Consider the following 15384-nt stretch of genomic DNA (forward strand, 5'->3'; position numbering starts at 1 on the left):
GAGTGAGAGCTAAAATTCACCACGTGTTTCTAAGTGCCAGGTACTGGGCTGAATGCTTCGTGTGCATTATCTCATTTAACCCTCACGCTTCCTTAATATCCCACTTTTACAGAGGGAGGAGACTGAGGCACAGGCAGGTGGTGAGTCACGATTCATTTTCAGAGAAGGACATCACTGCGGGGTGTTGCACGCTTCCTGCTCTCCAGTGCCAGCCTAGGCTGCCTCCACACCCCAGTCTGTGACTGAGGGACCCCACCTTCCTCAGCCTTTGCATTGTGCACATTCAACAGCTGAGTGCTGTGAAAAGATAACGGTGCACATGAACTCTGGGGACACGTGTTCAAGTCCTGCCTCTGTGATTTACTGGAAGCTTTGTTTGGGGAGAGTTAACATATAGGGTTCAGAGAATGTCTTCCAGGCAAAGTTTCTTCATGCCTCTCTTTGCTTTGCTCTCCGTTCCTTCTCCAGTCACCAGCCAGCTTTTGCCATCCTAACCCCCTCCAGACAACTTTCATTTCCTGGCTGTGCCAGCCTGATTACTTCTAATTGTCTTTGACTGCTTCCAGCTGGGTCTCCTAGCTGGCGTTCTGTGGGAGCACATAGACAGTCTCCCAGCCATATGGAAGGAGGGATGGAGAAGGAGACGGGAAGGAGGCAGCTGGTACGAGTCAACTGAGAAAGCTTTTCACGGCTTTCCAGCCCACTGTAATTGGTAATGTTTTTTAAAGGGTTAAAGCATCCAAATTAGAGAATGGCCCATCTTTGACAAGACAAACAATTATATTTGTTGACTGCCATGGGCAACCAACAATATAACTGCAAACGCTTTTAGAAAGTTATTAGAAGTCTCTTCTCCCAGGACGGAGGGGATCTTGCTGTCTGGAGCAATGAAGCTCCACTCATTTGAGAATCCGTGAACGATTGTTTTCTTTTTTTTCCTAAATTTATTTTTTGGCTGCATTGGGTCTTCGTTGCTGTGCGTGGGCTGTCTCTAGTTGTGGCGAGTGGGGGCCACCTTTCATTGTGGTGCGTGGACTTATTGCAGCGGCTTCTCTTGTTGAGGAGCATGGGCTCTAGGTGCGTGGGCTTCAGTAGTTGTGGCGCGTGGGCTCAGTAATTGCAGCGTGTGGACTTTAGGGCAAGCAGGCTTCCGTAGTTGTGGCTCACAGGCTCTACAGCGCAGGCTCAGTAGTTGTGGCACATGGGCTTAGTTGCTCCGTGGCATGTGGGATCTTCCTGGACCAGGGAACGAACCTGTGACCTCTGCATTGGCAGGCGGATTCTTAACCACTGCACCACCAGGGAAGTCCCACGATTGCTTTCATTTATGCAAATATATATTGAATGATGACCGTGTCTCAGGGCACTGTGCTAGGTGCTCTAGGGCAAATAGAATCTCTTGTTCTCAAAGAGTCTAAAAGAGAAGAAAGACATTCACAGGAAGTAATACAGGACTTAAGAAGAATGAGTGATATAGAGTAAGAGAGAAGGAGTAGTGATCAGCCTCTTGCAGCTCACTATTGTTAAACTACAGAGCCCACATGCTCTGGAACCCACACGCCGCAACTACAGAGCCCACACGCCCTGGAGCCTGTGCACCACAACTAGAGAAGAGAAAACCCGCACACCACAACTAGAGAGAAGCCCACGCATCACAACGAAGAGCCAGCGCTGCAACGAAAGATCCCGCATGCCTCGACAAAGATCCTGCATGCCGCAACTAAAAGACCCTACGCAGCCAAAAAAAAAAAAGGTGCAGAGGTGAGGAAGCCCCATCCCGGATAAAGACAGCTGAAATGTAGTGCTCAGGGACATCCCACAGGAAGAGAAGACATATAGTTTGGAATAATTAGTAGAGAATCTTCAATGACAGACTATGACTTTCAACAAGATGTTTTCTACGTGTCTATCTAACATGAGGGCAGTCCATTGTTTTGTGTACTAATTTGTCCTACATAAAGGAATTTCTGGGCTTATTCCTTATTAAACAAGGCCATTTCAGAGAACAGGACCTATAGTTCAAAAACCAGTGACTAAGCCCAGGAAGGGTAGGATTTGGACTTCTCTTTGGCATCCATCCCAGCTGATGGAATTAGCAGTGAACTTGAATCAGACCCAGGCATCAGGCTTGAAAAAGAACTAATGGACCTGGATTTTCTCTCTTCTTCACCCCTTTCCTGACCTCCACCCCGAGAGGATAATAAAAAGGAAAGAAAATCTCTATTTCATTGTAAATATCTTCCACCATGTTTGTGCCTGAATTGGCTGGCTTTTTTTTTTTTTTTTAGGCCATAAAGATAATTTGATGAACTGTCTCTGACATTTGCCTTACTCTATAATAAAGTGATTTCTAAATTTTCATACAGAGCTAATTATCCTAAAATTTAAAGAAATTCATACTCTATTAACACATAGGCTACTAACTGGGGAAACTCTAAAACCTTTGCAGAAAGAAGATGCAGAATGGTTTTGATCCCAAAGTGAGCTCCATATTCCTCGTCCATCAGATCTTTGTTGAACATTCACTCAGTGCGGGTCATATAGCCCCCTTCTCCCACCAGGTTACTGTCCTAAAATTTGATTATTGAATCGGAGACATTATAGCGATTGGATTGGCCTTGTGGAAATTATGGGGGTGGGGTGGTAGTAATGAAGTCCCTTAAGCACAGCAAGAAAAACATTTGAAAGTGTATTTTTAATATTGAGAAGAGGGAACAATGAGGAGACTGATGGAAAACAACCCCAGTCATAACACGTGAGTAGTCGATCATAGCATATTTAAAATTAGATCTACTTAAAACAGGCGTTTCTCTGGGTCACTTTTCACATGGGTCAGAAAGCCCCCAAGACACTGGATTAACGACTGCTGTGCACCCCCTCCTCTTCCCGCCCCGCCCCGATCTCAGAGCACTGACATGGATCATGCCATAATTGTTTACCGAGGAGTCAGTAGTGAAAGGAACTTGAGGACAGAATCCTGCCTTTGAACTCTGGTGCTGTAATATCAGGGGTTAAGTATGCTTGAAACGCTTGTGCCTTTTATCTGGCTGCTCAACAGGTAGCATTCTGTAAATGCCTCCCCCTTCCTCTACCCCCCCCCCCCCACCTCCCTGCCACGAGATTCCTCATTTTTGGTTTGAGAAGACGTTGGGGATCCTAGAGAAGATCAGAGTCGTCAGGGCAGCTGCACTTGTTTACGAGGGATGAGCAGTGTCAGGGCGCGCACAGAACAAAAGCCTCCAGGAGCAGGGAGCGCTGGTCCATCGCATCCTGCAATCACCGGCATCATTTCAACGGAAAGCAGAGAAGGTGTAGACGTACGAGCAGAGGCAGCAAATGCCCTGGTTCCTACGTTGCTGCTGCTACTAGTATTGTTGCAGCTGCTCCTCCTCCAACAGAGCGTTCCCGTCTGGTGTGAGCCCGGGCAGACACCCCGCCACCTCTCCATCCTTCCTTCCACCCATCCATCTATCCATCCATCCAGGGTCCAGAGGGTCCTACTATGTGCCACGCCCGGGGCTGGACACCAGGCACCTAACCCACAGTCCACCGAGTTCGAGAGGGCCTCCCTCCCTTCCTCCTGCCCCGGGTGGGTGCGGCTGGTAGTGGGGGGGATTTCTTCGCCGAAAGGTCCAGAAAGCCCGAGCCCCGAATCCGGGCGAGAGGCGCAGCCGGAGGCGGCCCGACTTGGGCGGCCCGGGAGCGCGCGTCTCCGAGGCAGCGCGAGGTCCCCCTGTCCGGCGCTCAGGTGGCTCCGCCGCCCACTCCGCGGCTCCCCTCCCAAGGCCCTCCCCTCTCCGGCGAGGGTCGAGTTTGGCTGTTGCGCGCGGGGAAGGAGGGGCTACGAGGGATTTGAAAGTGTACAGGCTGCGGAGTGGAGCTCGCATCTGTTCCCGCCGCCCGCGACCGGATTAAATTTCTGCAAATTCAAACTGAATGGGGCTTTCTTCTGCTGCCTTCCAGAGGGCGCCTGCAGCCCGCCGCGCGCTGCTCTCGGGCGGGAGCGGCCGCCCGGCGCGCAGCTAGGAGCCAGCGAGCCGGACCCGAGCCCGTGCGGGCCAGCCGGCGGCGGCTAGGGCGGAGGCTGCCGAGGCGCCCGGGCTCCGGGACCAGGCACCCCGGCTCCGGGACCGGGCACCGGACCGCGCCCCCCCTCCGCGCCTCCGCAGCCGGCTCGCTCGCCGCGCACCCGAGCGGGGCGACTGTCACTAGCCGCCCGGACGGGACCCCGGGCGGGGTCTCGGGGTCCCGAAAGGGGCCCGGGCGACCCTCCGAAGAACTTCTTGTGGGCGGGTCCCCGGTACGCTGTGGCCCGGGCGACCGCTATTGTCTACGCGCGGCGCTCGGCGGCGGCCCGGGGCGCGGGAGCCGCGGGCCGGGCGGGGCCGGGCCCGGGGTGGCGGCGGGAGGAGCCGGGGGAGTCGCGTGGGCCGGACTAGGAGGAGGAGCCGCGACCGCGGGAGCCGAGCCGGAGCGGCGCGGGCAGCGGGCAAGCGCGATGCCGGCGGCGGCGGGGGACGGGCTCCTGGGCGAGCCGGCGGCGCCCGGGGGCGGCGGCGGCGCCGAGGACGCGGCCAGGCCGGCGGCGGCCTGCGAGGGAAGTTTCCTGCCGGCGTGGGTGAGCGGCGTGCCCCGCGAGCGGCTCCGCGACTTCCAGCACCACAAGCGCGTGGGCAACTACCTCATCGGCAGCAGGAAGCTGGGCGAGGGCTCCTTCGCCAAGGTGCGCGAGGGGCTGCACGTGCTGACCGGAGAGAAGGTGAGCCGCCCGGGGCGCCGGCCCCTGGCCTTCGGGTTGGGGGATCGGGGCGGCGGGGACCCTGCGGAGAGCCCTGCGCTGCGAGTCTGGCTGCGGAGCCCCGGACGGGCGCCTCCCGCTCCGTCTGCTTTTCCTCTCGTGTTGAAAGCGGGGTCGAGCCAGACGCGCGCGCAGACCCTCGCAGCCGGGATACCGGCCTTTCCCGAGGGGCGATCTGGGGTCACTTTCCCCAGGGGGCGACTGGTTTCCCCGCGAAGCCGCCCCCAGCCTTTTTTGCTCCTCGAAGGGCGCCGCCTGGCGGACACCAGCGCGGGGGTGGGGTGGGCTGGGGGCTGTGGGACTCTGCTCTCCCGGCCGGTAGGGGCGGCAGATCAGTGGAGAGGCTGGAACCAGGAATGGAGTGAGTGGGCCCTTACGCTGAGGGTGGGAGAGCTGATTAGCCAGCCCTTGGGGGAACTTAGAGTCTGATCCGCACCCTGGGCTCTGGGTAGGAGGTGGGGGAAGGACGAGAGCCCAGGGACGTACCCACTTGTGCGCTGCGGCAGCTAGGGGAAGTTTTGCGTGCTCACGGGAGGGTTTTCACACGCCGCCCCTCCCTCCACCCACCCTTCCCAGCCCTGCATCCCCATATCACCCCCTCCCCACCCTCAAGCATTCCACCCCCTCCTTCCCTCCTCACTCCAGCCGCTGGGGTGGGAGCTGCAGTAAGGATCCCGCTCTGGCATATGCAGAACTACACACCGCTCTCCCCAGATTTCAGAGGTTGGGAGATGCCTTCTTATCTTTCTAGAAGAGGGGAAAGCAAAGGAAGAACCCCAGACACCTGCAAGGGCACCCCTTCCAGCCTTGTGAGAGGTTAGCAGGGTGTGAACCCTTGCCAGGCAAGCCTCAGCTAGACCTAAGTTGTAACTTAGATCTGTGAGGAGAAACCCATAATATGCATATGACTTACTTTTGAGGTGAGGCTCCAGCCGGAAGGCTGCCCCAGCCTGGGAGTTACCCTAAGCTTGGAGCTACTTCAGGCTGGGGTTGCCCCAAGCTCATGATCATGTGAGACTCAAGGCTCCCCCCAGGCTGGGGCTTGCTCGGCACAGGTGGGGTAGTAGCCCCTTTTTGTGGCCCATTCACAAGGGAGGCATCAGCAGTGTGGGTGGGACCGGGAAGCTCCAGGCTTCCTACCTGCCCTTCCACCCTCTGCCCTGGGATCCTCTGTCCAGCCTGGGAGTTCCTGGGAATGCACTGCTGTGCGACCTCTGATTACTGGGCGAGCTGTCCTGCCCCCCAGTCCCCAGTCTCACCTGGCTTTAATCTCCCTCCTCGGTTCCCCAGTGTGTCCTGGAGCCCCTTGCATTTGAGTGAAGGTCTCCATCACCCTTGTCACTTGTCCTTTTCCTACAGCCGCTCTGGGTGGGGTGCCCTTTGTTTTGGGTAAGTGGGGTTACAGTGAGCAGTTCTAAAAGTGCCTCTTGCTTGAATTTCCATGCAAAATGGGAGTGTTCAGGATGAACTCACTGAATTGAGTAACTCTTCAAAGAAGAATAAGAATAAGAAAAAACAAAAACAAAAACAAAAAACTCCAAACCTCATTCTAGTCCAACGGGAGCGCGGCACCGTTTACTCCTGGGTTCGCAGTGGGCTGGGAACTTAACACATCCCGTCATGGCGCGGGGATGCCCGAGGCCCCAGCTTGCTAACTACAGTGCACTCACTTCTCCGTGCCCGGCACGCGGGGGTAGAACTTTATTTTCATTTGAAATGTATAGGATTCAGTCTAGTTGTGTATGTTTCCTCTTGAAACTTAACAGAAAGAGACGAGGCGTTATGCGGGCAGCAGACTGGGCAACGTTAGGAGTACGCTCGCTTCCCTGCCCTGCCGCTCAGCTGCTTGGGGCTGCCTCCCACATTGTGGTCGCGGCTGTGGGTCCAGCTCCTCACCGCTGCATTTTTGCGCCTTAGCATCAGGCTGTTAGTTTTGGCTGAACTGCCCGAGGATGCACTCAGAGCTCAGTCCCTAGCGGGATGCTTGGGTTCTGGAGCTCTGTGCTGGGCCCGAAGGCACCCTGGAATGTGGGGAATTCCTGCCCGGATGGGGTCCAGTGAAGACTCCCCCTCACCCTTAGGTGCTCACGCCCGTTTATCTCATCTTGTCTTTCTTAAATGATGCATCTCACTTCCTCTCCACAAGGGGAGGAACAATTAATTGGATGTAAAATTATTGTGCTGGACTAACTGATTGGATCTAGTTAAGGAGGGTGGTTGTTTAGGGTGGAGCCGGAGGTTGAGAGATTTTTCTGATGTGCCCTACTTCAGCCCTGAGAATCAGCGCTCAGGGAATGCAGACATCGTGAGAAATCTGGATGTTAGTTCACTTAATGGCCAGCTTGCAAGAAACAATGGGTGTCATTCATAGCTTTTTATCACCTTAATGCTTAACTACAAGATTTGGTTTTTGGCAGATCGTAGAGATTAAAATGTTTGTGTGTGTGTGTGGTGTGTGTGTGTGTGTGTGTGTGTGTGTGTGTGTGTATACGTGATTCTGCCTGGGAAGTATTACTGAATTCATGAGTCCCCAGCCCCACTCATGTGCTGGATAATGTCTTACTAAGACCAAAACAAAGGTGAAGTCAACCTCACACTATTTGCAGCCTCCAGGTCTCTTTATAAGGTGACCTATTAAGAGGGTTTTCGCCCAGAAAGGGGTTACTCCTGTGAGCCAAGCAAGGGGACACCTCGAGGTGACAGGACCCAGAGGAAGGGAAACGAAGTGTCCCCAGAGTGGGTGATATGAGTGTTCCAGAAGGGCCTCTCCCCTCAATAATTCCCCCTTTGGGGAGGTGCATACTTTCTGGAGAAAGCACTTCACTTTTCTCCATTCCTTTTTTTTGGAAAGGACACAGACCACCGCGGGAGGGGAATTAAGTCATGAAGGCTGTCCTAAGAAATAGATGTATCCCCCCCACGCGATCCCCTGAGTGGAAGGATCCAGGGCAGCCTGTCCTGAGGAATCAGTTCATGAAAAATCTGCAAAGGGGGATGGAGAAAGGGAAGAAGGGGAGGTGCCCCACACCTGCAGTTGCAGTCTCAAACTGCGCACATTGTGTTGGGTGATTTATGCCAACATCCAGAGTATTACTGGCTTAGGATGCGTGTATGTGTGTGTGTGTGTGTGTGTTGTGTTGTGTTTTGACGTGGCGCACGTTTCCAAAAAGCTTTTCCTACGTGGCTCGCTGAGAATTACTGTCTGAGTCAGTCTGACAAAAGGAGCCGCTTTTTCCTGACTTTCATTCAGGCTTCAATCCTATCTTATCAAGAGGCTCCTTTTCCCACCACTGCCTGCAGGACAGTATTTTTTTTTTTTTTTTGGCCAGCCTCTCTCCAAAGTTGTTTGAAAGTCATTTGAATCCAGTTGGCCCTTTTACCGCTTGAAAAGAAAGGATGGCTTTGGGCAAGACCTAATTTTGTCCTCCTGTAGCTTTGAGTTGCTGCCATCCTCCGTTAACGCGGCTTTGAAAATAAATCATTCACTCGATCATGTGAAACTCTTAACCGGCACGTTCTCAGTCTGTCTTTGACTAAGTTGATGATTAGACAAGGAAAAATGATCACAAAATCAGACTTTGAAAAAAAAGGATTCTCAGTGGCTTTGAGACAAAGAGCAAAGTTGCTGTGCAGGAGCATTAAGTGATAACTTTGAAATACGCAGGAAGAGGTGTGCTTGCGGCCTCTGTATTGGTCCCCAATGCCTATGAAATGCATAGTCTCTGGCACTTGATAGGTTATTCATTTTAAAAATGAAAGAATATAGTTGCAGAGGCTTAGAGAGAGGAGCAGAGGGGTATCTCAGGTATAGAGCAGGTTCCACAGGCAGGCAAAGCTGCAAAAAGGGGAAAATAGTTGAGGCCACAATTACTTCTTTTTGTGATTAAGTCTCTCTGAGAGACAAAGTTAGGTACAGAAAACGATTGGTTAAGATGTTTAACTACCTTGTTCTAACCTTTGGTTAAAAAAAAAAGCCTGTTTATCACTTTCATTGGAGCTATTTTGGGGCTAAAAATAAGGGTTGCCTGCTTAGTAAGCTGCCAATAATTATGCTTCAAGCATGACAGCGCCAGATACCTGGAGTGAAGGAGTTACTAAAAATACAATTTACTATGTTTTTTTGGAGCAGGAAAGATGACTAATTTTAGAGGTGGCCTTTCGGCAGATCTGTTTTTAGCAAGTATTTCGGAAACAAACAGGTGCTAAATCCTGTATTTTTTTTTAAAGTGCTAGAAATTTAGGGGTAATAGCTCTGAGGCTCAAGAAATGCCTAGGGAACTGGAAATTCCCTATTAGTTCCCAGCAGGGATTTCTTGGCACACGAAAGGCATTGGGCAAAAGCACCTGCTCAGTGTGTTGCTTGTGATAAGGCAGTGCCTATAATTTCCGAGATTGCATGCTGCAGTTCACAGGCACAATCTTTTTGAACTTCCTGCCCTGCCTCATCTTTTTGAAGTCCTTGTGAATGATGGAAATTGGCACTTAGGGCTCGCTTCTCAGTGTTCATTGATACGCAGGTCCCATGGACTTCAAAGGGCGCTTTGAGTCAGCACAACAGCGCTGAACGGTGCCCACGAAGAGAGGCACAGCCTGACATTTTCTCTGCGGGTGTGGAGTCACCGGCACAGGCCGGGCCCAACGACAGCGGTCCGCACGCTGGTGGCCGTTCCAGGGCCGCGTGGCAATCATGCATCCCAGGGGTTAACTTTTCCAGGAGGTGTGGGGAGTGGCAGCCGTGTCTGCCCAGAGAGAGCAACAGACTGGGTGTCCTCTGTGGGAAGGTGGTTTGGACACCAAGTATCGTTTACCTTGGGAGGTACGCCCCATCTCGATTATTCATGGTAACCCGGCGACCTGCTCTCTTGGCTAATTGAAACCCGTAGATAATCCCCAAGCCTTACTTTTAGCAAACTGGTGAAACCTCTTCCTCCGCTCAGCCTGGGCCCTGGCCACTTTCAAGTGCTGACCTGAATTGAATTTCATGCTCTCTGATGAAATGGTGCTGGCTGGTAGGATGACCAGCAGGGAAGGGGTGAACCACGGGACCTGAATGGTACCCGAGGAGGCAGATACTTCTACAAAGGTAGACAGAGCTATTGCCTCTCCTGTCTCCTGAACACCAGCTCAGCGGTATAGCGCTTTGTGGCATATTCAGGGTCTTCCGTGCATTTTCTCATTAGTTGCTAGAAGCAACCCTGGGCAGGTGAGAACCAACTCGCTGGTGTCCTTACCTGTGTTGACTACGTGGAGGTATGCCCTGGGTAGATTTTTCCTCTGACCTTCTCTTCTCTATTGCTAGGGCTGCCCTAACAAATGACCACGAACTGGGTGGCTTAAAACAACAGAAATTTATTCTCTTAGACTTCTGGAAGCCAGAAGTCCAAAATCAAGGTGTTGGCAGAACCTCTGAAAGCTCTAGGGGAGGATCTTTCCACGCCTCTTGCAGCTTCTGGTGTTTGCTGACCATCCCTGGCATCCCTTGGCTTGTGGATGCAACACCCCAATCTCTGCCTCTGCCTTCATATGGACTTCTTTCCCCTGTGTGTCTTCTCTGTCTCCAAATCTCCCTCTCTTTATGAGGAAGGAGGGGAATGTGGTCTTAGGGTGTATACTCGGGACCAACACCTGTGAGGGGAGGAGAGGTGAGGGGAGGGACAAGGCAGCACTGGGCAGAGGCAGAAGTTGGGCCCCGATGCAGTCCCAGCTGAAGCCCCCCGCCCATGCCATGCTGCACTCTGGAGCTGAGACGTCCAAGCTGGGGCTCTGTATCTTTATATCTACTGAGGTGTCCAGGTTGGGGCGAGGGGACTGAGCCTTCGTAACTTTGGACCCTGGACCCGTCATTGGGTGAGGGCTGCCCTGGGAAGGAGGCGTGGCTTTGGACACTTGCTGAGGGTAGTTCCTGGGGCGAGCTCGCAGCAGAGGTCAGCAGCTGGGGAGGAAGTTCTTAGTCCAGAAGGGGAAGTGGGGCAGCGCGGCCAGGTGTCCACTGCTTACTGGGAGAGACAGGCCAGAGTCCAGGGTCTTGATCTGAATCCAGGCCGGATCCATAAGCAAAGCGGGCAGCTTCCCGCCCTACCTTGCCCACCTAGTTATGGCGCTTCTCCACCTGCAGTGAGGGGACAGCCAGAGTCTGCTTCCTAACAGTGACCATCCTGGGAATATTCCGGCCTCACGTTTCTTTCCACTTAGGATGCTCAGGGCTCACTGTTGGGTTTGTGGGTACCTTTGGGGTACTTTCATGTGTTCTATGTGTTTTCTCTTGAGGACTTTATGGCCACAGAGTTGGGCTAACTTGTCGACCAGCGTGTCTAATCAGAGACAGTGGGAGAGATCCTCCCTCCGCCATCACTCCTGAGTTGTGGGAAATTGGATTGTTGTCAAACAGAGTCATGATTCGGGACGTTCAGGTGACAGGAAGGATTGCTCTGGTGGGAGCCATCTCTTAACACCCTCTTACCACCTCTACCTCCAGTGAACCGGCTCTTCCCTACCCAGCTATGCAGTTTCTAATTACTGGATTCTTTCTGGTTTTTAATCACGGGTGTGTGTGTTTTAAGATTCGTTTGGCTAAAGTTTGGAATAGGAAATACAGACACGTGGTCTTAAATGGAAAGGTTTCAAGAGGGGATGCAGTGAAAGGTAATTCTGCCTTTACCTGTGCGCCTCAGTGATGGGTTCCTCTCCCCAGAGGCAACCCCACTTCTAGTTTCCTGTGTATCCTTCCAAACATACTCTGTCTGCATACAAGTGTACATACATTTGATACTCCATGTGCATGCATTTGTAAAGGTATAGATATAGGGAAATATATTTTTACACTATACATGCTATTCAGTATCTTGCTTTTTTCACTTAACAATATATCTTGAACATCCTTCCCCCAAATTACTACAGAATTGCCTTATTCTTTTTAATTACTGCATAGTATTCATCATATGGAGGTACCATGTTTACTTAGTCATTCCTCGATGAGTATGTCAATGGACGTCACTTAAGGAATTAAGCACAATTAAAGAATGGACATTTAGGTTGTATACAATTTTTTCTTATTCCCCAATAGTGCAGCAGTAAATATCTGTGCCTTTGTGTCATCTTGTAAATGTTTCAAGTATATCTGAGGGATAAATTCCTAGTCTTAGGTGAAAGGGTATGACTGGTTTTTTTTGTTTGTTTGTTTGGCCACACTGTGCAGCTTGTGGGATCTTAGTTCCCCAACCAGGTATCAAACCTGGGCCCTCGGCAGTGAAAGCTCTGAGTCCTAACCACTGGACTACCGGGGAATTCCCAAGGGTATGACTTTTACCTGTTGACGAATATTGCCAAATTGCCTGCCAAAGAGGTTGTCCTAGTTTATACTTCCATCAACCTGGTATGTGAGTTTCTTTCCACATCTTCATCAATATAAGGTACTCTTAAACTTTCTGATCTTTGCCAATCTAGTGGATTAAACACGGTATCTTTTTTATGTGTAGTTTGTCATATTTGTAAGTGAATTGAACATATTTCATATGTCCAAAAACAATTTGGATTTCGTTTCTGTTAATTGTTCATGTCCATTCTCCATCTTCCCTTGGTTTTTTGGTCTTTTTCTTATTGATTTATAGGCACTTTTTATATTTTAAGGCAATCAATCCTCTTTCAGTGATATATTTTGAAGCCTCCTCCACCTTGCTTGCTCCCTGTTTATTCTTTGTCTTTGTTTCTTGGTCATCCTCACCATTGCAGAGGTTATTTCCCTGGATTCTACTAACTAGTGAGGGGGCCATAAGGAGCTTTGCGGTTCCATGGACCCCTACAAATTGTATGCGTATAATTATATTTCTGGGGCAAGGATCCATGACTTCATCAGATTCTACAAGGAATTATTTACCCCCAAAATGTTAAGAGCCACTGCTTTGTTGCCTATCCGTATCAGCAATGCTGTCTGAATGGAGGTTTGTATGTTGGGATCAGGATTTGGATCACCTTGGCGTGTTAGCACCTGTGCTAATTGGGCTGAAGTTGCAGATTACACTCGGGCTAGGCAGGTGATTCTATGACTGTGACCTTGGCCTGGCATGCCTAATTTCTGCCTTCCTGTCCCCCACCATGCCTGGGTCACAGGGAAAGGGCATGATAGAATGTAGACAGAGTTTTGGAAGACCTTGACTCTTGCTAGGACATGTTTGAATCATGTCCCATTATTTCTTCATGGGAAAGGTGATAGATACAGTTTATGGTGGGTGGTTGAGAAGAAGGAGAAAGAGGAAGTATCAAGGGAAATGAAAACCTTTTAAGGAGCAATAGCTGTCTCTTAACTTGGACATAAAATGCACCGAGTCAAGTGTAAGCACGTGTGTAAAAATATTCCTGGGACCCTTTGGGGCTATTTTGTCCACCCACGAAGCCCTCCGGCGGGTGGTACTGGTGGAGTGAACAACTGGGCCTGTTTGGAGTCCTGGAGATCAGCATGGCCTCGCTCTGATGACCCTCTCTATTGCTCCTGTCCCCTGTCACTCTCTGCCCCCTCACCCTGCTTTGTCTTTCCTCAAAGTGCTTCTTACCACCTGTATTAGTTTGCTAGAGCTGCTGTAACAAAGTACCATACACTGGGTGGCTTAAACAGCAGAGACTTATTGCCACACAGTTTTGGAGGCCAGAGCCCAAAATCAAGGTGTTGGCAGGGTTGGTTCCTCCTGAGGGCTGTGAGGGCAGGATCTGCTCTAGGCCCCTCTCCTTGGTTTGGGGATAGCTTTCTTCTCTCTGGGTATTTTCACATTGTTTTCCTCTGTGTGTGTCTGTCTCTGTGTCCACATTTCCCCTTTTTATGAGGACATCAGTCATACTAGGGTCCATCCTAATGACCTCACTTGATGACTTCTGTCAAGATCATTATTGCCGAATAAGGTGAAATTCTGAGGTACTGGGGGTTAGTCTGAATGTTTGTGTCCCCTCAAAGTTCATAGGTTAAAACCTAATCTCCAGTGTGACAGTATTAGGAGGTAGGGCCTTTTGGAGGTGATTAGGCCATGAGGACAGAGCCCTTATGAATGGGATTCGTGGCCTTAAAAAAGAGACCCTAGAAAGCTCTTTTGCCTGTTCTGCCATGTGAGGATATAGCAAGAAGATGGCTGTCTAGGAACCAGGAAGAGAGATCTCACCAGACGCCACATCTGCCTTGATCTTGGACTTCCCAGCCTCCAGAACTGTGAGAAATAAATGTCTGTTATTTATAAGCTATTTGACCTATGGTATTTGTTATAGCAGCCTGAACAGACTAAGAAAGGACTTAAACAGATGAATTTTGTAGGGGACTCCATTCAGTTCATACCATCACCTGACCCCATGGTATATATTTCTGTGTTCATATGTTTATAATTTTTCTCCCCATTAGACTGTAAGCTCCATGAGGAAGGGATCACTGCTTTATGCTTCGTGGCTAGAATAGTATCTGGTACAGAGACGGTGCTCAGTAAATATTTTTTGAATGGATCAAAGAATGCTTTGATCTCCCCAGGCCATGAGGACGGTTGGCCAGAATGGTTTTGTTTTGTTTTGTTTTTTGTTTTTTTTTTGGTCGCGCCACGGAGCTTGCGGGTTCTTAGTTCCCCGACCAGGGATCGAATCCAGGCTCCCTCAGTGAAAGCATGGAGTCCTAACCACCAGACCACCAGGGAGTTCCCTGGCCGGGAATGGTTTGACAGCCCTGTCTCTCTCACTTCCTTGCAGCTCCTGGGTGCGCCTGTGTGAGCAGTGAGTAGATTGGACAGCTTGTTCAGCGGGCGCTCTTTGGGAAAAATCCCAGACCCAGGACAGCTGTGCCTTCTGCAGGGACTTGTTAAAGAAGTCACCTAGGTATCAGAGGGACCAGCCAGAGACAGAAAGATATTCTGCAATGTCATGGGACTGTTAATGGACCCTCAGCTCTTTCCTGAGAAAATGTACCAACACTGCAGCAGATGGGCGACGTTGCTATTTGCAAACATACATTTCTTTGGATGTTGCCCATGGAGATATATGGAGCTTTGGAGTCTGTCTCTTTAACTACAAATTTTTTTATAAGTTTATCAGTCTCTTAGCCAAATTGCTGCCAAAACATTTAGCAAACCTGCTTGCTTCTCTTGCCTGTTCTCTGAGCTATTTGATTCGTTCTCATCCCTTTCCTTGCGTTATCTCTGTCATTTTTTGAAGTATAGTTGACTTACAATGTTATGTTAGTTTCTGCTGTATAGCAGAGTGATTCAGTTTTATATATATGTGTGTGTATGTATATATGTATATATATTCTTTTTTTATATTCTTTTCCATTATGGTTTATCATAGGATATTGAATACAGTTCCCTGTGCTACACAGTAGAACCTTGCTGTTTATCCATCCTATATATAAAAGCTTACATCTGCTCACCCCAGCCTCCCACTCCATCCCTCCCCCAACCCCCTCCCCCTTGGCAACCTTCAGTCTGTTCTCTATGTCCATGATTCTGTTTCTGTTTCATAGATAGGTTCATTTGTGTCATACTTTAGATTCTACATATAAGCGATATCATATGGTGTTTGTCTTTCTCTTTCTGACTTACTTCACTTAGTATGATAGTCTCTAGTTG

General features: G+C 50.4%; 1 protein-coding gene across 4 annotated transcripts in view; it reads left to right on the forward strand.

Moving 5' to 3' along the window:
- Window positions 1-3882: 3882 nt before the first annotated feature.
- The window catches only part of HUNK (hormonally up-regulated Neu-associated kinase), a 105365-nt gene continuing 93863 nt past the window's right edge, over window positions 3883-15384 (forward strand). For 2 of the 4 annotated variants that reach the window (XM_082459769.1, XM_082459770.1), the window contains exon 1: window positions 3885-4759. In XM_082459769.1, coding sequence (XP_082315895.1) covers window positions 4499-4759 — 261 coding nt within the window. In that variant the 5' untranslated portion in view covers window positions 3885-4498. Of the gene's footprint in view, window positions 4760-15384 lie in introns of all 4 variants that reach the window. The other 2 variants (XM_082459771.1, XM_082459768.1) reach the window with 2 other exon arrangements.

Source organism: Balaenoptera physalus, assembly GCF_965194825.1.
Source record: "Balaenoptera physalus genome assembly, chromosome: 4".
Classification (NCBI taxonomy): domain Eukaryota; kingdom Metazoa; phylum Chordata; class Mammalia; order Artiodactyla; family Balaenopteridae; genus Balaenoptera; species Balaenoptera physalus.